At 41.1% G+C, this 20323-nt stretch overlaps 1 protein-coding gene and 1 long non-coding RNA gene across 2 annotated transcripts in view; one reads left to right on the top strand and one right to left on the bottom strand.

Moving 5' to 3' along the window:
* The window catches only part of CHP1 (calcineurin like EF-hand protein 1), a 46428-nt gene extending 35061 nt beyond the window's left edge, over positions 1-11367 (top strand). The window contains exons 5-7 of the mRNA XM_037056038.1: positions 2620-2681; positions 9121-9243; positions 9358-11367. Of these exons, the coding sequence (XP_036911933.1) occupies positions 2620-2681; positions 9121-9243; positions 9358-9411 (239 nt within the window). The 3' untranslated portion in view covers positions 9412-11367. The remainder of the gene's footprint in view (positions 1-2619; positions 2682-9120; positions 9244-9357) is intronic.
* Positions 151-18292, bottom strand: LOC118993564 (uncharacterized). Its single transcript, XR_005067884.1, has 3 exons — positions 18173-18292; positions 9085-9279; positions 151-241 (listed from the first exon to the last, which is right to left on the bottom strand). It is a non-coding gene; the product is annotated as an uncharacterized LOC118993564 (long non-coding RNA).
* Positions 18293-20323: the final 2031 nt, after the last annotated feature.

The following is a 20323-nucleotide window of genomic DNA, read 5'->3' as shown; positions in this document are numbered from 1 at the left end:
CTCTCTAAAAATAAATAAATAAAATATTAAAAACACCCCAGTGAGTACCACCTCATACCTGTTAGAATGGCTGTTATGAATAAGACAAGAAATAACAAGTATTGGAGAGGATGTGGAGAACCATCATACACTGCTGGTGGGAATGTAAACTGGTGCAGCCAGTATGGAAAACAGTATGAAGTTCCTCAGAAAGAGTAAGAATAGACCACATAATTCAGCAATCTCTCTTCTGAGCATCTGCCTGAAAAATTTGAAAACAAGTATATGTACCCCTGTGGTCATTGCAGCATTACTCATGGTAGCCAAGACATGGAAACAACCTGTGTCCTTTGATGAATGATTAGATAAAGATGTGGTCATATATGCAATGGAATACTATTCAGCCGTGAGAAAGGATGAAACACTGCAATTCGAGACAATGTGATGGATGTTGAGAGTATCAAGTAAAGCTAAATAAGTCAGATAGCAAGGATCATATGATTTCACTCATGTGGAATATAAAACAAAGCAATAAGCAAACAAGCAAAACAAACAACTCATAAACACAGGGAACAGTATAGTGGTTACCAGAGGAGGAGGGGGTGGGGGAGGGATGAAGACGGTAAAGAGGGTCAAATAAATGGTGGCAGAAGAGACTAGATTTTGGGTGGTGAGCACACAATGCAATATACAGATGATGTACCATAGAATTGTACACATGAAACTTACAGAATGTTATTAACCAATGTCACCCCAATAAATTCAATTTTTTAAAAATTAGTAGTTCAGGCTTCTGTAAATAGTTTGGCAGAAAGGGGTGTAAGTGTTCATTCCAGTTGCCCAATTAAAATTCAGAAATTAAAGAATTTAATTTTAAATTCTTTAATTTTAAATTCTTTTAAAAAAAGAAATTCAGAATGAGATATTTATGGGTTGTATAGCAAACAGGTTTCCATCCCCAAATCATCCTGAAGATAGCTTAGTAGATAACACATTTTATGGTTACTTCAGAAAGCCAACAGCATAAGCAGAAGTGTGTCTGTTTAATTTGGGGAATATATTAAACATATCCCTTTAGGAATACTTTTGATCCTCATCTCCTCTTTCCCTCTTAGACTCTAAACTGCTTAAGCATATAAATTCTCAAATTTGGTAGTTACTCAACTAACCAAATTAAGAACAAACATCAGAGAAAAATCTCTCCCATTACTTCCCCCTCAAGAATTCTACCTTATGTATCTTAGGAAGAGTAAATTTGATTTTTTAAAAATTTTTACTTTCTCTTTTAGAGGATGCACTCCTTTTTTAGGAAGGGTGTGGTGTTTAACCTTGTAGATACTCATCCATGTTCGCATGCCTTTGTACCTGGTGTTAGCTGTGCCGGGAATGCTACTTGTCAGACTTACTCAAATGTTACTTGAACCAGAAAGGCATAGCTCCCTTTGTCACCCTGAATTTCAGATGTATGATGGCACTTTGGGCGTGTTAAAATGAGGAGTGCACTCTCCTCTACTAAAGTGTGAGTCCCTGAGGACCAGATCTGTGATTTATAATAACTGTACGGCAGTGGACTTTGGCCTTTTAATATTCACAGTGCTCTACTGAAAACAAAAAATCTTCATGGCATACTTGAAGTGATCCAAAGCCTCAAAACCACGCTAAATTCAGTTATGATTACAAGGCAGTCACTTCCTCAGTGTGACTGCCTATTAAGTCGTCCATTATCCCACTATTCGTATGGTAGCCCTTCAGCCACTTGACTGAATGATTTTTGCTCTTCTGGATTCTCTCTCTCTATCCCTATCCTACTTTCTACAAGCCTTATCTGTTATTAAAGAGAAAAACATGAGAAGGTTAGAAGACCATCAAATTCTTGGCATTTTTATTTGAAACTAAGTTCTTTACCTATAGGACTCCCAAGTGGTAGAGAATTATTTGCAAATTGGCTCAAATCTGCCAAAGTGGACACCTTCCCAGGGCAGTACTTGGTGTGGTCAGCCATTTGGCACCTGTATGGCTCGGATTGTTGGCTCTCCTGAGTGGTATGTGGTGGACTTGATGGCTTGTGTGAGATGGCCTAATTGATAGAACCACCTTTATGGGGTTTTTGTTAAAATTCTAAGAAAAGAGAAAGGACATTTGACTTTTTTTTCTTTCTTTTTTAAAATTTTATTTATTTATTTTTAGAGAGGGGGAAGGGAGGGAAAAAGAGGGAGAAGAACATTGATGTGTAAGAGAAGCACTGATCAGTTGCCTCTCGCATGCACCCCAATGAGGAACCAGCCTGCAACTCAGACATCTGCCCTGACCAGGAATCGAACCCATGAGCTTTCACTTTGTGGGATGATGCCCAACCAACTGAGCCAGGACAGCCAGGGCTGACTTTTTCTTTTTATTGTTTTCTTATTTGTTCCACGAGGGTCCTCTATTTTATCAAATGTAAGATGCCATCAATTATGAGATGTATCTCAATTTCTTAAATGATACAGAGCTTTTGAAAGATCTGCAAGTAATAGAAATTGCTCTGGAGAAAACTGTTAATTGACTTTGTTTTCTGTCTAGTGTCCTCCACATTTTAGTTCCTTGAGAAGGGGCAACCCACTACTGAATTTCCACTAACTTCATGTTTTTTCCTACCAGTTGCTTTTCGACTGTATGATTTGGATAAAGATGACAAGATCTCCCGCGATGAGCTGTTACAGGTATGTGAGAAAGCTCCCATAACGCAGATAACTTGTGTCTGGGCCCTGCCTGCTTCTTTTTTTTTTTTTTTTTTTTTAAGATTTTACTTATTTATCTTTAGAGTGAGGAAAGGAGGGAGAAAGAGAGGGAGAGAAACATCAATGTGTGGTTGTCTCTCATGTGCCCCCTACTAGGAACATGGCCCTCAACCCAGGCATGTGCCCTGACTGGGAATCAAACCAGTGACCCTTTGCATTGAAATACAGCACTCAATCCACTGAGCCACACCAGCCAGGGCCTGCCTGCTTATTCTCGTGAACAGGAATTGTCCTTTTCTTATACGAAGCATTTATTTAACACCTGCTGTGTGCAGAGTTCTATCCTAGATATAAGGCAAAGCAAATAAGCTGGGGAAATTTGAAATGGCTCATTGAGTCTCACAGACAGATGTCTTCACTATTTTAAAGGTAACTTTAAATGTCTTTTAGGTGCTGGCTAGCACAACTAAGTTATGTGAGATGATTTAGATTAAAATGTTTTGTTATTGCCCAGCCAGTTTATTGACAGCCAGGTAATTCTGATGACACTTAGGTCATTACCACTGTGTCGTCTATTTTTGGGTTTGACATAAGACACAAGGAACTGCTGCTGGCCTGTTGGCTCATTGTCCTTTGTTGCTCCTGTGGATAAGTTCCCTGTCCTCTACTAGCAGTGACTGACATTTCATCCTGTTCGCCATTCTCTTCTATGTTTCCTCTCCTCTGTCTCCAAAACACAAGTTTAGGGGGGCAGAAAATGTTCCTCTTTTCTTTTTCAAAAGTTTGTAAATCTGGAGGACCCTAAGAGGCTAATACTTTCAGGACTTAATGTAGGGAAATTTGTCTATTTCAAGATACACCTAAAAAGTAAAGTAGTTTTTATTTACCCTAAAGTAAATCTGAACTCATTTGGTGAACTGAGTGTCTTCAGAAATCTTTTAAGTTGCAGATAACTCAGGTCAGATTAAGCTCCATCTCAAAGTATTTCTATACTTCTATGTCTAAGCAAAAACTGAAACGGTCTACAGGTCAGTATTAGCATCCTTTGCTTCTTAGTTGGATATATTTCATCAGTGAGAAGAATTTATTTAAAATTGCTATGTACAAGTTCTGAAGAGAAAAAGTAGAGGCAGTCACCTGCAGGTGCATGTTTTCATCCTCTGGCCCAGATCTGGCTGCCAGAAGATTTTTTTTTTTTTGGAGTGGATGGTTGATTTATTTTCTGTGATTAAGATTCGAAAAGCCTGAAGCAGGGAGTTGTGGGGGCAACTTTTCCTGCAAGTACCCCCGTCTGCCATGGGTGAAAGTAAACACTACCAAGACATGATCTGCTTGGGGAGGAGAGGTGGCCAATCCCTCAAAGGGGAAGGGCCTTGAGCAGTGACCAGTTTCTCAGGGGGAAAAGGCTTTGAGCCCCTTCTTCCAGGGGCTTTTATTGGGTTGTAATACACAGGAGTACAGGGCGGCAAGGATCAAACAGTAGATAATATTTCAAAGAAATCTGAGGGCTTAGTCTGAGTCAGAGTCTGTCAGGAAGGGAGTTTTGCAGAAACTTTAAGGTTTCCTGCTCGGACCCTTAACATATGAATGAAAGCACTCTTAGCAGAGCAGGTTTCACAGGTTTCCAGGAATTCTTTGTGATGCCAGATTCCCGCCCCTGCCCCCCTCCCTGACACGCTCTATCCAGGCAAGGAGCTGCACCCCTCCCCATCCGGTATTCAGGCTTAAGTGGATTAGAGCCAGGAAGCACTTCTCCCAGAAGACATGGGGACTCGGGCTATGTCACATAGCCAGGGGGCAGGGGTCTATTGCTCATTCTTTGTTGCAGCCCATCCTCCCAGTCCTTCCATGAGGCCTCCCAAGTGATCATGTCTGGCTTAGGTTGGTCCCGGCTGTGAGGAGACTTACTGGTCAACAACGCTGACCATGCTTTGGGGGCAGGGAGAAGAAACTGAGGCAGCGTTTGCTACCAGAGACAAGGTTCCCATATCGCCACTTTGATGTGGGAACCTTGTAAACACTGTACAAAAGAAGAAGATTACAGCACATTCTCTTTCATTCACATCCTAAATAAAATATTAACACACTGAATCCAGCAATATATAAAAAGGACACTATGTTATAGCTGAGGTGGGTTTTATACAAGGAGTTCAAAATTGGTTTAAAATGAGAAAATCAGTGTATTTTGCACATTAATAGATAACAAGAAAAAGTGAATAGCCTTTTCCATAGAAAAAAGAGCATTTGGTAAAATTCATCATTCACTCATGATTTTTTAAAAAGAAGTCATTCACTCATGATTTTTTAAAAAGAAGTCTTAGAAAAACAGAGAAGAAAGCTTTCTTTCACTAGTAAAGGGTATATACAAAAAAACCTCACCAGACATTAAAANTATACAAGGAGTTCAAAATTGGTTTAAAATGAGAAAATCAGTGTATTTTGCACATTAATAGATAACAAGAAAAAGTGAATAGCCTTTTCCATAGAAAAAAGAGCATTTAGTAAAATTCATCATTCACTCATGATTTTTTAAAAAGAAGTCTTAGAAAAACAGAGAAGAAAGCTTTCTTTCACTAGTAAAGGGTATATACAAAAAAACCTCACCAGACATTAAAAATAGTAATAATAAGAGTCCCATCTGCTAATCCACACTTCTGGCTGGAACCGAGAGTGATACCGTGGAGACGTGGGAAGCACACCAGCTGGCCAGGGAGCCCTGGGCAGACAGCTCAGGGCCCCAACTGCTAGGACCTGTATCAAGCCACTTCCTTGTGTCCTCACTGATGAACTGTTCAGTGATTTTAAAGACACCACCACTCCTGTCCCCACCCCCTATACACACAGCACACCTGCACAGCACACCTGCACGATTCAGTTTCATAATTCTAAAAATAGAACACTTCGGACTTCTGCCAAGATGAAGGCATAGGTGGAAACACTGTGCCTTCTCCCACAACCAAGTTTGAATACAACAAAGGTTTGGAGAACAAAGATGCAGCCAAAGAACAGAAAATTGAACTATACAGAAGTCCAACAACAACGAACCGTTCAACTGGACCGGTAAGGGGTGGAGCCAGCAGCAGAGCGGGGACAGGCAAGAAAGATCCCCCGACCCCAGGCGCCCAGGCAGCTCCCCATCGGGCTGACCCAGTGAGGGCTCAGGGCAGCGGGCTGGCTGTGGTCACACATTCGAGCGCAGATAAACCAGCAAAGGAATGAGCAGTGAGACAGACTGCACAGGATGCAGCAGGCGAACCCAGCGGCAGGCTGACCGTGGTCACACATTTGTGCGTGATAGACCCTTGTCCCCTGGTTATGTGACATAGTCCGAGTCCCCATGTCTTCTGGGAGAAGTGGTGGCAGTGGGAGGCAGCAGAGGGGGCCCGCCCCCACATACAGCGTCACAAGCCAGCAACTTAGTTGCCCTGTTCTAGTGAACACCTAGGGCTCTGCTCCTCATACGTAACAGGCACAAACAGTCCAAAATATGGCTCAAGAAGAACTCAAAGCCCCAGAGCTGATAACTCTTTTTTTTTAATATTTTATTTATTTATTTATCTTTAGAGGGGAAGGAGAGAGGGAGAGAAACATCAATGTATGGTTGCCTTTTGTGCGTCCCCTGCTGGGAGTTGGCCTGCAGGGAACCGGCCTGCAACCCAGGCATGTGCCCTGACTGGGAATCGAACCACGATCCTCTGGTTCGCAGGCCCATGCTCAATCCACTGAGCTACACCAGCCAGGGCCTGATGACTCTTAAGTGACCAGGAAATAGTGAACCTCTCAGATGCACAGTTCAAACCACTGGTGATCAGGATGCTCACAGAACTGGTTGATTATAGTCACAAATTAGAGGAACATATGAAGGCTAAACTAATTGAAATGAAGGGAAATGCACAGGAAACCAATAGTGATGGAAAGGAAACTGGGCCTCAAATCAATGGAGTGGACCAGAAGGAAGAACGAAACATCCAACCAGAAAAGAATGAAGAAACAAGAATTCAAAAAAATGAGGAGAGGCTTAGGAACCTCCAGGACATCTTTAAACGTTCCAACATCCAAATTATAGGGGTACCAGAAGGGAAAAAGAAACAGCCACGAGAGGAAAACTTATTTGAACAAATAATAAAGGAGAACTTCCCCAGTCTGGCAAAGGAAATAGACTTCCAGGAAATCCAGGAAGCTCAGACAGTCCCAAAGAAGTTGGACCCAAGAAGGAACACACCAAGGCACATCATAATTACATTAGCCAAGATTAAAATGAAGGAGAGAATTCTAGAAGCAGCAAGAGATAAGGGGACAGTTACCTACAAAGGAGTTCCCATCAGACTGTCAGCAGATTTCTCAAGAGACCTTACAGGCAAGAAGGAGCTGGAAAGAAGTATTCCAAGTCATGAAATCCACAGACCTACATCCAAGACTGCTCTATCCAGCAAAGCTTTCATTTAGAATGGAAGGGCAGATAAAGTGCTTCTCAAATAAGGTCAAATTCAAGGAGTTCATCACCAAGCCCTTATTATATGAAATGTTAAAGGGACCTATCTAAGAAAAAGAAGATGAAAAATATGAACAGTGAAAGGACAGCAAACTCACAGTTATTAACAACCACACCTAAAACAAAAGCAAACCAAGAGAACAGCTATATCAGGAGTGGAACCATAGAAATGAAGAACACATGGAGGGTTAGCAACAGGGGAGTGGGAGGAGGAGAAGGGGGGAGAAGGTACAGAAAATAAGTAGCATAGACAATAGGTAAAAAACATGGGGGGAGGGCAAGAATAGGGGAAATATAGAATCTAAAGAACTTGAGACACATGGTCATAAACTAAAGGGGAGGAAGGGTGGGACAGGGGTGTGCAGGGTGGAGGGGAATGAAGGAGGGGAATAGAACTGTAATGGTATAATCAATAAAATATATTGAAAAAGTAAATAAATAAAAATAGAACACTTTAAAGAATAATTAGGCTGAGATCTGAACTGCCAAAGAGGTTTGAGGATAGAGTGATTTGTCCAGTTGGCCACAGCAATCAGGAAAGACAGCAAATGGCTTGGCTATTTTTTTATTTTCACTAGCATTGCCTCTTTTTATTAATCCTTCAATTTGTGTACATTTGTGCCCAAAATGTACAACTTCCAATTTTCAGGAACTGAGTTGTGAGAAAAATGGTCAGCATTGACGCACATCAATATTTCAGCTCTTCTTTTCAGAAAAAGATGTAATTTACTTTTTAAAAATCATTTCATAAGATAAGAGAAGGCTGTAAAGGAGTGGGGGAGTGGAAGGTTGGTGAGCGCTGGGCGAGGAGGCCTTCTTTCCCTGTGGAAAGTCCCTGCCCTTTTGAAGACAGGGGCAGCTGACTGCAGCGATGTGAGGCGTCACATAAATGCCCTTTCTCCCGTTTCATATTGTCTAAAAGTCATATGGTTAGAGTGGTATATTTTGCTTACGGTAGCAATTTTCAAAGTATATTTACATCATAAAGGTGTTAGCAGAATTGGGAGGGGCCGGATTTGTTATATTTGAGACAAATTTGGTGAAACAGTGTTAACTTCTCTTCACTGCAGTTCCCACAGCCCTTTAAATCTTATTTCAGATGCATGATAGCACTTAGAATGTTATTTTTCTGAAATGGAAGATTTAGTATTTAACCCTTCAAGGATCTTAGTGTTTCTTGGCTATACTTTAATGATGGCCAAACTTATAAATGAGTGAAAAGCTAGTTTGCTCCCTGGCTGAGCTAAAACATAGATGTCATGCCCGAGCAGAGCAGCACAGAGCAGAACACCGCAGCGTAAAACAGACCAGCACGGAGCAAAGCCAAGTCGATAGAACGTAGAGGAACAGAGCAGAGCTATCTAACCAGAGAGGAGCCTGGCCACAGGTGCCATTTTTACGGTGGTGCTGAGTCACGATTGAGCTTTTCTGCACCAAATAAAGTTTCTTTCTTCACTATAAGTGAATGAATGAACAAATGGATAAAAATAGACGAGTTTGCCTCATGCAACAAGTCTGGGCATAGATTGTCCAGGCTGATACAGTTCCTACATGAAGTCCAGGAACCAAACTTCTTCTTTATTCTTGTTCTGACATTCATAGCACACATGATTTCTTTTCACCTCAAGGTCTCAGGATGGCTGCTGTTCCACCAGGAATTACATCTACATTCCAGGCAGGAAGAACAGGGAAAAGCAAAATGCAGAGGACTTTGCCCAATGAGACTTGCTTTCCTATTCAGTGACCTTGCCAGAGAATTCTGTTCATGTCAATGTCTAGAATGGTCTACATGAGAAGATAAGGGTGTTGGCTTTCTGGCTGTTGTATTTGAGGGCATCGAGGGAAAAGAGGTTTGGGTTTTATCATCAGTCTTAGTAAAAGAGTCCCCCTGACCTTAGTCTCCTGTAATCCTGGTTCTTGATCCGGCAGGTGCTACGCATGATGGTCGGAGTGAACATCTCAGATGAACAGCTGGGCAGCATCGCAGACAGGACCATCCAAGAGGCTGATCAAGATGGGGACAGCGCCATATCTTTCACAGAATTTGTTAAGGTCAGTCAGTCATCGTGTGGTTTGAAAAGTTAAGCTCTGCACAGGAGGAAGGGAAAAAAAACATTCAAATAAGAGCATGGGACAGTTTCTGTAACTGGTTTTTTCCCCCCCCAGGTTTTGGAGAAGGTGGACGTAGAACAGAAAATGAGCATCCGATTTCTTCACTAAAGGACTGAGACCAAACTATTCCTTGCTGTCTAGTATTTAAGAACTGGAACTTGGGAGTCCTCCTGTCCACCACCCACCTTCTACCCCATCATTCACCTTCTCCCAAAGTACTACTGCTGTTGCATGACAACCCCCAATATGTTCTGCCAACATAAACTTGCCTTTGGTGTATAAACAGGGCATTATAGAATGGTACACCCGGTCTGTATCTGTTCCGTATCATTCGCCGGTTATCTCCATTTCTAAATATTTTCCCGACCCCAGCCCCACCCCCCGTTCTGCTGCTGAATCTACATGTGCATCTCATCTGAGAAAGTGAGAAACTGAATCAGATCAAGAACCAGCCAGCATAGTTCTTTCGTTGGATATAAACTATAGCCACACTGCCTTCCCTCCAACAAGGCTTTGGCGTGCTCCTCTATCCTCTTTATGTGTCATTTGCTTTCGGCTTCTCTTTTACCCAATACATCATTCACTTAGCCTTTCAGTCTCCCTGCTTTTTATTCAGCTTCAATCTTCTGTTCTACTTGGCACCCCAGGCTATGCCTGTTCAGTGTATTTCTGACTTGGCAGGATAGTTCAGTGGTCTGGCAGTTTCAAACTACCTTTACTCTTAAACAGATCTCGGGGATGTTGCCTCCAGGAGCTTTCAATAACCGACACTTCTGTCAGAAAACTGGGATTGTCTCTTGGTGCCCTGCACTCTGCTTTGTCATCAAAGGGCTGTGGGTTGGAGATGCTCTTGAAAGGTGGTGGCCTTAGTGAGAGGTAGAGAGCACAGCCTGTCAGCTGACTTGCCCAGGTAGCTCTTCCTCTGGCCTCTAATTCTCAACATACATACCTACATGGCTGCTCTTGCTAGTACAGTGTTGACTTTTCAGAAAAGAGCCAGATGCCAACAGATTTGCTTAGTTTTGGGAGACTGTTACCACCAGAATGGCTGCTGTGACAATATGCTTTGGGACTTTCTCATGGCTTTTTGAGCAAGGAGGCTGGACATCCTAGAAGCCTCATGTATTCCCACAGCTGCAGCATGGTTTGTGCCTCAGTGTTATGTGCCCTGGAATATTTTTCACTTCACATTTCCAAATAGAAAGATTAGTGTTACAGAAGTGCCTACTTATCCCAGTCCAAAAGATTTAAAGATTGTCCTCAGCGTCTTGAAATTTTGCACAAAATACTTTATGAATTTTACACTTGGCAAATGTTAATGCTGGAAGCCATAGTCAGTTCCTAAGACAGGTCCAGAGCTTTGAATGTGTTGTATCATTAGTGGCCTGGTTACACTGCTCTCCTAACTCCTCGCTTTGACCACTGCTAATCCCCTAGAAACAAGGGGTCTGGCCCTGCTGGCACAACCTGAGGTGGCGTTACAGGCCTCTGCATGCTCTAGAGCAGATTTTCTGCCTAAGTCAGTTTAGTATGGACCTCACTGAATCAGGCTGTTGTCATCCTAACATCTGTCTTTATGAGTCTGTTCATCCTTATAACTGCCTTTGGCTGATTTTGTCTGACTCATTGCTTGCTTGCATGTTTCCTTGCTTTGGAAGGCTAGCCAAGATGTATATACAATACTTTAGGAAGGGAGTTGCTAAAAAGAAGAAGAAGAAAGAAAAAGAATCACCACTGCAAGGGATTAGGAACAGTAGAGAACAGAGAAGTGGCAGACTGGAAGACTCATATAAATGACTGAGAAATTCTCGGTGAAGTATCAGTCTGACTTTGTAATCGAGTGAGGTAGTATAGGAACCATAAAAGGGAAGGTTTGTCCGACACTGATTTGTTAGAGAGGTACTTCACAGGCTCCTTAACTTGCATATTTAAAGTTCCTAAAATTAATGGCTTTTTCCTCCTTTTGGCTGTATAGCAAACTGTTTTAATCCACGGTTGTGCCTTATTGTTCCATTAAAACTGTATTCTCTGATTCATCAATAAATACTTGTAGTTAAAACAATACAGCTTGGTTGATTTTGTCCATGTTTTTCACAAGAATTTTATATAACTCAGTCACCTTCAAGTTTGAAATCAGTGTCTCCTGTAAGGTGTGTCTGTGACATCGATTGCAGGTCTTCTCAGGTGCTGCCAGGTGGGGGCATTCACGTAGGGGCCAGCACTGTATGCCTCTAGGCACAGCGTTGTCAGCTTCAGCCACTTCCTGCTCACTCCAGGTAAGATTCAATCTCTGTTCTTGATTCCCTGGCTCCTTAAACATAGAAAAGGCCTAAAAATGGGGTATCTGTCTATCGCTTGTTACTAAGTCGTCTAAGACCTCGTGCATGTTTTGCCTCAATGACATACTGTACCCAGCTTTCATTACATGGCTTTTCACATCTTCAAGCTTTAGTGACTGCTTAATCTGTGTAGGGTATGAGTATCTCTTCTTATTTTAAGGTTTAGTAGCAGTAATAGCTGGAACCAGTTATGCAAATTCTAACAGGATACCTTCTCCTTTTGCCATCTCTCTGCTTCAAATTCCATTCATAATCATGCAGAGTATTTAATCTTTGCTTCACTTTGAGTCCAATTTTAGGATTTGGAAAAAATGAAAAATAGATAGAGTGACCAAATAGGAAATTTTGGAGGAACTGTAATGTTACTGACCATGTCTATAGGTATACCAGTATGTGACTAAAATAAAACAATACTGTAAAAAAATTTAAAAATCATTACAACATTAAATATAGTTGGAGGAGAATCTCTAACCAATTTTATTTCCCTTTCTTCCTTCTTTTCCATCTATGCATTACATATTTGAGCTTAAATGGAACATAACACAATTATATTGGCTTTTAAAAATTAACATTGTAGCCCTGGCCGACATGGCTGAATTGCTTGGGTGTTGTCCCACAAAGCAAAAGATTAGCTGTACAGAAGTGCCAGTTCGATTCCCAGTCAGGACACATGCCTGGGTTGCAGGTCTGGTCCAGCTGAGGTAGGTACCAATCGATGTATCTTTCACACATCTATGTTTCTCTCCCTCCCTTCCTCTCTCTCTAAAAATAAATAAATCTTAAAAAATTAACATTGTAATATTTCTGTGTTATCTGTTCTTCCTAGTTTGTATTAATGATTACATAATATGTTACCAATTGATGTAATATTTAACCATTTATTTGCCTTTTGTTGCCGATTTTATCTGTTATAAAATGATAGGATGAATGCCTTTCTGCATATAACTTTTCCTTGAAGAAAATGTATAGGAATAGGATTATTAGGTCAAAGTTTGGGCATGTACTTAGAAAAAGAAATGAATGCCACAAGCTTACAAATTAATGCCACAAATTACTCTCGTTCTTTTTATTCTTTTTATTTTTTTAAATTTTACTTTTTAGGTATAAAAGTGAAATTTTTAAGGCTATTTTATTAATTGTGCTGTTACAGTTGTCCCATCTTTCCCCCTTTGCTCCCCCTCTGCTCAGTACCCTCTGCCATCCAGCAGATAGATTTCCAATTTCTTGCTCTTTCTCTTCTCCTCTGGCACCCCTATGAAGCAAATGTTGGACCTCTTGAAGTTGTCCCATAGGCTGCTTTTACTACCCTCATTTTTTTGGATTCTTTTTTCTTCTCGTTCTGATGGGTTGTTTTTCTGCTCCCTTGTGTTTTAAATCATAGATTGGAGTCTCAGCTCTATTGTTGTTTCCCTATAAATTGTTTGCTGTACTCTATTGTTGTTTCCCTATAAATTGTTTATTTCAGTTAGTGAATCCTTTGTTTCTGACTGGATGTACTTTGTGCTGTTGAGGTCCTCACTAAGTTCCTTGAACATCCTTATAACCAGTGTTTTGAACTCTGTATCTGATAGATTACTTACCTCCATTTCATTTAGCTCTTTTTCTGGAGTTTTGTTCTGTTCTTTCATTTGCACTATGTTTCTTTGTCTGTTCATTTTGGCAGCCCCCCTGTGTTTATTTCTGTATGTTAAGTAGGGCTGCTTTGTCTCCATGTATTCATAGTGTGCCTTAATATAACAGACCTCCTGTGGAGTGCAGTGGCAGAGCCTCCTCTATCACCCAGGCTGGGTATTCGAGGTGCACCCTTTTTGTGGACTGAGTACACCCTCCTCTTGTAGTTGAGCGTTGGTTGCCGTTGGAAGATCAATGGAAGGGATTCACCCAGGCCAGTGAACAGAAGGACTGGCTGTGACCACTGACCATCTTTCATGGAGGATCAGCCCTTCATGGAGGATCAGCAAGGGTGGTAGTGCTCCAACTTGGTCTAGCTGTCCATTGGAGATTTGGCCCTGGGGTGTCCTGGGCGGTATAGGCCAAGGTCAGCCCCATCCCGTGCTTTGCCCCCCAGGCCACCCTTCCTGAGTGATAAAGCAATCTGAGAAGTCTGCTACTTGTGCTGGGCTTGGAGTTTCACAGGTGAAGCCAAGCTGTGAAACTAATCTGGTTGCTGCTAGTGCCAGGCCTGGAGCTCACTGAGGCCAGCTGTTGCTTGTTTGATGGGATTTAGGAGCCAAGACCAACCATTCATATGGAAAAGCAGCTTGGGTGCACCTGTACTTTGGGTGGGGCGGAGTCTCTGGGGATCTCCAAGGCAGGTCAAACAGTGTTAAGCCAGGTTGATGAAGTCTCAAGTATGGCACTAGCCTATTGGCTCCTTGGCTCTGCAGGGGGAGGGCTCAGGAAAATGGCAATTGCCTGTGCCGGACATGTTAGCCTGTCCCAGTATGCCCCTGGTGTCTTTCAAGCTGCTAGCCTGGCACTGGAGCTCAGAGGGAGTCTGAGTAGGTGAGTCTGTGTGTGGGTTCTTTAAGAAGTACTGCTTGGGGCTCCAGAAGTTTGTTCCACCAACTCAATCCCCATGGATTTTTGCAGCCAGAAATAACAGGGATTTATCTTCCTGGCACTGGAATCCTGGGTTAGATGGCCTGGTTCAGGTCTGGGAGTCTTCACTCCCGAGATATTCCTCCTGAATTTTTATCCTTGTGGGTGTGAGGCCAGCCCACTCCACGTCTGTACCCCTCCTAGTGGTCTGGACGGATGTGGTTTCTTCAATTCTGTTGTTTGTTCTCAGACTTACATTCAACCAGATTTTGTAGTTGTCATACTTCAGTCAACTTAATTTCTGATGGTCGAGTGATGGATGTTCTATATTTTAGTTGTAATTTTGATGTGTTTGTGTGAAAAAGCAAGCCGTGTCTGCCTGCACTGCCATCTTGACCGGAAGATGTGTCTAATGTTCTTTTTAGAATATCCTTTATAGTCATGTTTTTTTCAAATTATGAAAAAACATTTTATAATCATGTTAACTTTTATATTAAAAACACTGTTAGAATAGTTTATGTTGATTGGGATTTAGAGCAAGTATTTACTGCAGAGATGCCTTAGAGGGGACTATCTTTACCAACTGGATTTCTTATGCTACAAACCAGATATTATCCTGTTCATCAAACACTGATTACAGAATTACTTGGAAGGAAACCATTGCAACTGGACTGATACTCCCTAAATTCACATTATTTTAGCTAAGCTTTGACTCAACAAGCGATTCAAACTAATGATGGCTATTTGGTATTTGCCAATATAGACTTGTTTAACTGAGCTTATAGTTTAGTAGAAACTCCAATTTAAAGATTTTATTATTCTTTTCCTCTATATCAAGCAGTGATGGGAAATTTACCTGATAAGTTTGTTAGGTACTGCAGACTGTTTCTTCACAGCTCTGGGGGAGAACAGACAGCAATGAAGAGTTTCATGTCTTTTAAGATGAGTAAGTAACAAGCCTGACATTGTTACCCAAGGTACAGGCCGATCAAGTACTTGATCTTGAGATAATAAGACTCAGTCTTCTAAGCACTAGACTCTGATCTCACGTCAAAACTACCAGGACTGTGTATTTGGAGACATAGTCTTGACCTTCACCACTACCCTTTGCAGTCTGTTGAACTGAACCAGGTAGGTGATTGTTGTACCTAGTACCTGAAGGGGGCTGGAGAAATATGAATCGGTCAAAGAACATCTGTGGGTTACTACAACAGGTATTAATCACCATTAAATTAACCACAGTTTGAGTATTTTATTCACAAGAGAAGAAAATCTTTTACTCCCTAAATTATTTCTTTAGGAATAATTTGATAAATTCTAATAAACTTGCCCTGGCTGGCATAGCTCAGTGGATTGAGTATAGGCTGCAAACCAAAGCGTCACCAGTTCAATTCTCAGTCAGGGCACATGCCTGGGTGGGGGGGCCAGGTCCCCAGTGGGGGCCACATGAGAGGCAACCACATATTGATGTTTCCCTCTCTCCCTTCCCTTCTAGCTAAAAATAAATAAAATCTTTAATAAATTCTAATAAACTTTGTGATTTGGTCATCCAGTCTATAACAATTTGGAAATAGTTATATTAATGGATGGGGACACTGCTAGAAATGGGGATGTTGACAATCAAGAAGGGCAGCTGACAAAGGAGACTATATGAAAATCAAGCCACTTGGTAGACATTTCACTATAGACCAAATAATCCTGAGCAGTTCATTAACCCTGAAGCTATCACAGCCTGAGCTTATAGGAAAGGCCTTAAGTCATGAAGAACTGGTCTAAATGTGCTGGTGCTATAGGTTTAAGCTTTAGTAAAATGGACATTTACTTAAGTGAAGCATTCCTGATAATGTTATTGCATGTAATTCAGGCTGTACCTGAATCTATGTAACTTAATACTACATGTCCTGATTGAGCTCAGTGATTTCTTGTCTGGTTTCCTACAGGCAAAGCTTATTCCTTACCGCTTTGGAAACAACCTTATGGACAGTGGAGACAAAAAGCATTTTTGTCCATAATGCAAAGTTTCTTGAGGGTAGGAGTTGTCCTTTCTGTCAGTGAAATAACAGATTTCTAGCTGTTGCTCAAATATCTTCTGCACAGCCCTGGCCAGGTGGCTCAGTTTGTTACAGCATTGTCCCAACAGGCCAAGGTTGAGGGTTTGATACCCAGGGCACATCAAGAATCAACCAATGAATGCATGAATAGGTGGAGCAACAAATCAATCTCTCTCTGATAAATTCATCTTCTGCACAAAAGAAAAATAACCTGCAGGATGTCAGTTGGGAGAAAGGTGCCATGGAGACTTCCATTATTTTATTAAACATTTTCTCAGAACTGACTCAATTTCTGAGTAAAAACTTTCAATTTTAGAATATACTTGCTAAATTTTAAATGTATTTTATGATGCCTGCTGCTTCTTCCTGGCATTGTGGAGCCAGAATCACCAATCTGGAGCAGTATGACCGCGTTTGGTAGTCTCATCTGTGCCCATCGGATCAGGGGCAATCTAGTAGCTTCATAATCATGGAGATACAGATATTGGGAGATGGTTAGAGAACAGAAAGAGGCAGATACTAGCAAAGTTTGCAAAATGGGACAAGGGCAGATTTCTGAAATGATCCACTCACCTGATTGACATCCCCCAGCAGAATATTGGAATCGGTCATTACATGGTTTCTGAAGACATGGACAAGAATTTGATGATTGCTAGGATGCTGATGTATTTAGCAAAAAATTAACTATGCCAAATTACTATCCCTTCACTTATTTCAGAGCTTTATGAAATTTACATGTTAGATCAGTGAGATAGGCACAGCATTGATTTCAGCAAAGCATATGTCTCTCTCTTAGTATTTATAGTTAAGATGGAGAAAGTTGGGTTGGATTATAGCTGATGTATTTGAAGATGGTAGTTATCCATAAACCAAGAATGTAGAGGATATGATTAGTTTTGGTTTTTAGAGAGTGAGAAGAAGGGAGAGAGAAAGAAACATCCATTTGTTGATTCCACTTATTTATGCATCCTTTGAGTGATTCTTGTATGTGCCCTGACTGGGGGTGGCACCAACAACCTTGGTGTATCAGGATGAGACTCTAGCCAAATGGGCTACCAGGCCAGGGCCATAATTAGATAGTTCAATGTAGAATTTAAGAGCATGGGCTTTGGAAACAGATTGGGTGGGTTTAGATCCTGGTTCTGCCACTTAACCAAGCACACGAACTTGAACAATTCACATAACCTTTGTATCCTTTTTCCTCAACTGCTTAAGCATATTGATGGTGATGATAACAGTATCAAACTCACAGGTTGCTGTGAGGATTAAATGAGTGCCTGGCACATGCTAAGCATTATATAAAATTTATTAATGATGAATAGAAGTCATAGGTTGACAGATTCTAGATTATTTTAATGAGGAAGAATTTTCTAATAATTATTCAAATGAAGAACAGGATATCCCTAAAGCTGGTGTACTCCCTAGCTGGCTGGTTGCTAGGCAAAACCTTGAATGGCCATTTTTCACTTGGCTAGTCACATTGCCATACCTTACTGGTGAGGAAGCTTGGGAAATATGATCTCTTTTCCTAAGGAAGGAGTAGGACACTGGGGCTACCCAGCAGTCTCTGCACAGGCTCAAGCAAAATCTTGAACGACCCTCTTTGTCAGAGATCTTTCAGAATTCCTGTATTACAACAGAGGTTTACCTAGGTGATCTAGAATTTCTGATTGTTAATTCATAATATACTAGGTTCTCCAAGTAGATATATTTGTCTTTGTTTGGGGGAACACCCATAGGTATATCTGCAGAATTTTTCAAGACGAAAGGGGATGGCTGTTAACAGGAAATAAATGAGAAACAATCTGGGTTATTCCAATTGACACTATTTTATGATTTTGGTTTTTCTCTAGTTGCCTGGGTCCCAGGAAGAATAATACCCATACTGGGGGAGGGGTAATAATCTTCAAAATATTCTACTACTAATGTGGCATTGACCAATCAGAATGTAGATCAGAATCAGAGTCCTGGAGATCCTCTGCTGGGCTGGGTAGTAAGCCCTTCAGTTGTTGAATAGAGGGTAAGTCTGGGAGGTCCTGAAAAAGAGTGAGGCAGGAGAGGGAAGCAGGTGTGGGAAAATGGCTACTACGTATGGAAGTAGTAGCCATTTTCCCGAAGTAGTAGCCATTTTCCCACACCTGCTTCCCTCTCCTGCCTCACTCAAGCAAGTATGGAAGTATGTTAATATTTTAATAATCAAATTATAAATCAATCTGGCCATTATCCTGAATTGAAGAGACTATCCTTTCTCCACTGAATAATCATGGCATCTTGGCCAAAAATTGAACACAACTTTAAGAGTCTGTTTCTGGATTCTCAATTTCCATTCCACTGATTCTATATGCTGCTCCTAGTGACAGTACTACACTGTCCTGATCCCTGTAGCTTTGTAGTCAGTTTTGAAATCAGGTAGTGTAACTACTCCAATTTTGTTCTTTAATTGACTTAGCTATTCTAGGTCCTTCGTATTTCCATATACATCTCAGGACCAGCTTGTCCATTTCTACCAAAAAAAAAAAAAGTGCTGGGATTTTGTTACCAATTGCATTGAATCGAATCTGTTTTGAGAACTTCTATCTTAACAATATTGAGTCTAACAACCCATTGAACATGGGGAGTCTCTCCACTTACTTTATTTTTCATTCTCACCTAAGGACGTTTTTGCTTTCAGAGAGAGAGAGGAAGGGACAGAGAAATATCCATGGGAGAGGGAAGTATCAATCTGTTGCCTCCCATACATGCCCAGACTGGAGATACTAAATATCTGAACCAGAGGTTTCTTGCACACCATGACTGGCCCAGGTATCAAACCCAAAACCTAGGTATGTGCCCTCACTGGGAATCCAACCTGCAACCTTTTGATTACTAGAGGATGCTCCTACCAACTGAGCCACACCAGTCAGGGCTCTCCACTTATCGAGATCTTCGTTTCTCTCAGCATATTTTGTAGTTTTCAGTGTATGAATCTTGGACTTTTCTTATTAAATTTTTTCCTAACTATTTTACTTTTTGATGCTATTGTGAATACAATTGCTTTCTTAATTCATTTTTGTTATTCATATAGATAAATATAGTTGATTTTTGCATAGTGACCTTGTATCCTACAGCTTTGTTAAACAGGTAGTTTCTAGTATAGAGAGAAATATTAAATTGTTATTCCACTTATTTTATGCATTCATTAGTTGATTCATTTTTTTTTTTATCCTCATGGGGATGAACTTGCAACATAGGCATGTGCCCTGACCAGGAATTGAACCTGCAAATTTCCTGTTTATAAGATGATGCTCCAACCAACTGAAACACACCAGCCAGGGGTGGTTGATTCTTGTATATGCCCTGACTAGGATCAAAACTTGTTTTATTAGGATTACACTCAGCCCCAGCTGCTGTGGCTCAGCGAATTGAGTGCCAGCCTGCCAACCAAAGAACTATGCTGCAACCAGCTGAATAAGCCAGGGTCCTTATATGCTTTTGTAAAGAGGATTGTGTCATAGGCAAATAAAGGCAGTCTTTTTTCTTCCAATCTGGATGCCTTTTATTTATTAGCCTCTTGCACTAGCTACACCCTCCAATACTGTTGAATAGAGATGGTAGGAACCTGTCCTTGACTTGTTTCTGATCTTAAATAGAAAAGTATGAAGTCTCACCAATGAGTACATTAGCTGTAGGTTTCCCTTAGAACCTTTTATCATATGTTTCTGTTAAAATAAGATGGCTTGATCTCATCCAAAGACTTAAGAATTGGATCTCGAGGAGTTGTAGCCTAGGCAATCTGTACTCTAGGGAGTGGCCCAAATGACAAAGTTAGTGGTGTTTGAGGACCTAGACCAACCAACACAGAGCCGCTTGCAGAAGCTGGAACTGGGCCGAAGGGCCCTCAAAGAAGAGTGACAAATTTTGCACAGCTGTAAACAGCAGCCCAACATTTCGGTCCTTTAAGAGTCGAAATAGGTCAAAGTTAAGAGAAAAACCGGAGCAATTAAATTATTTAATTGCTGTTTGCCTAGGTCGTTATGCCCAGAATTAAAACCTCCAGGACCTGAGTATGAAATAATTAGTATTATTGTTAAGCCTAATGGTGTTTTATAA

The sequence above is a fragment of the Sturnira hondurensis genome, unplaced genomic scaffold (assembly GCF_014824575.4).
Source record: "Sturnira hondurensis isolate 20B ecotype Veracruz unplaced genomic scaffold, ASM1482457v3 Scaffold0008782, whole genome shotgun sequence".
NCBI lineage: Eukaryota > Metazoa > Chordata > Mammalia > Chiroptera > Phyllostomidae > Sturnira > Sturnira hondurensis.
Note: the sequence above shows the minus strand (reverse complement) of the source record. Positions and strands in the feature narration are given on the sequence as shown.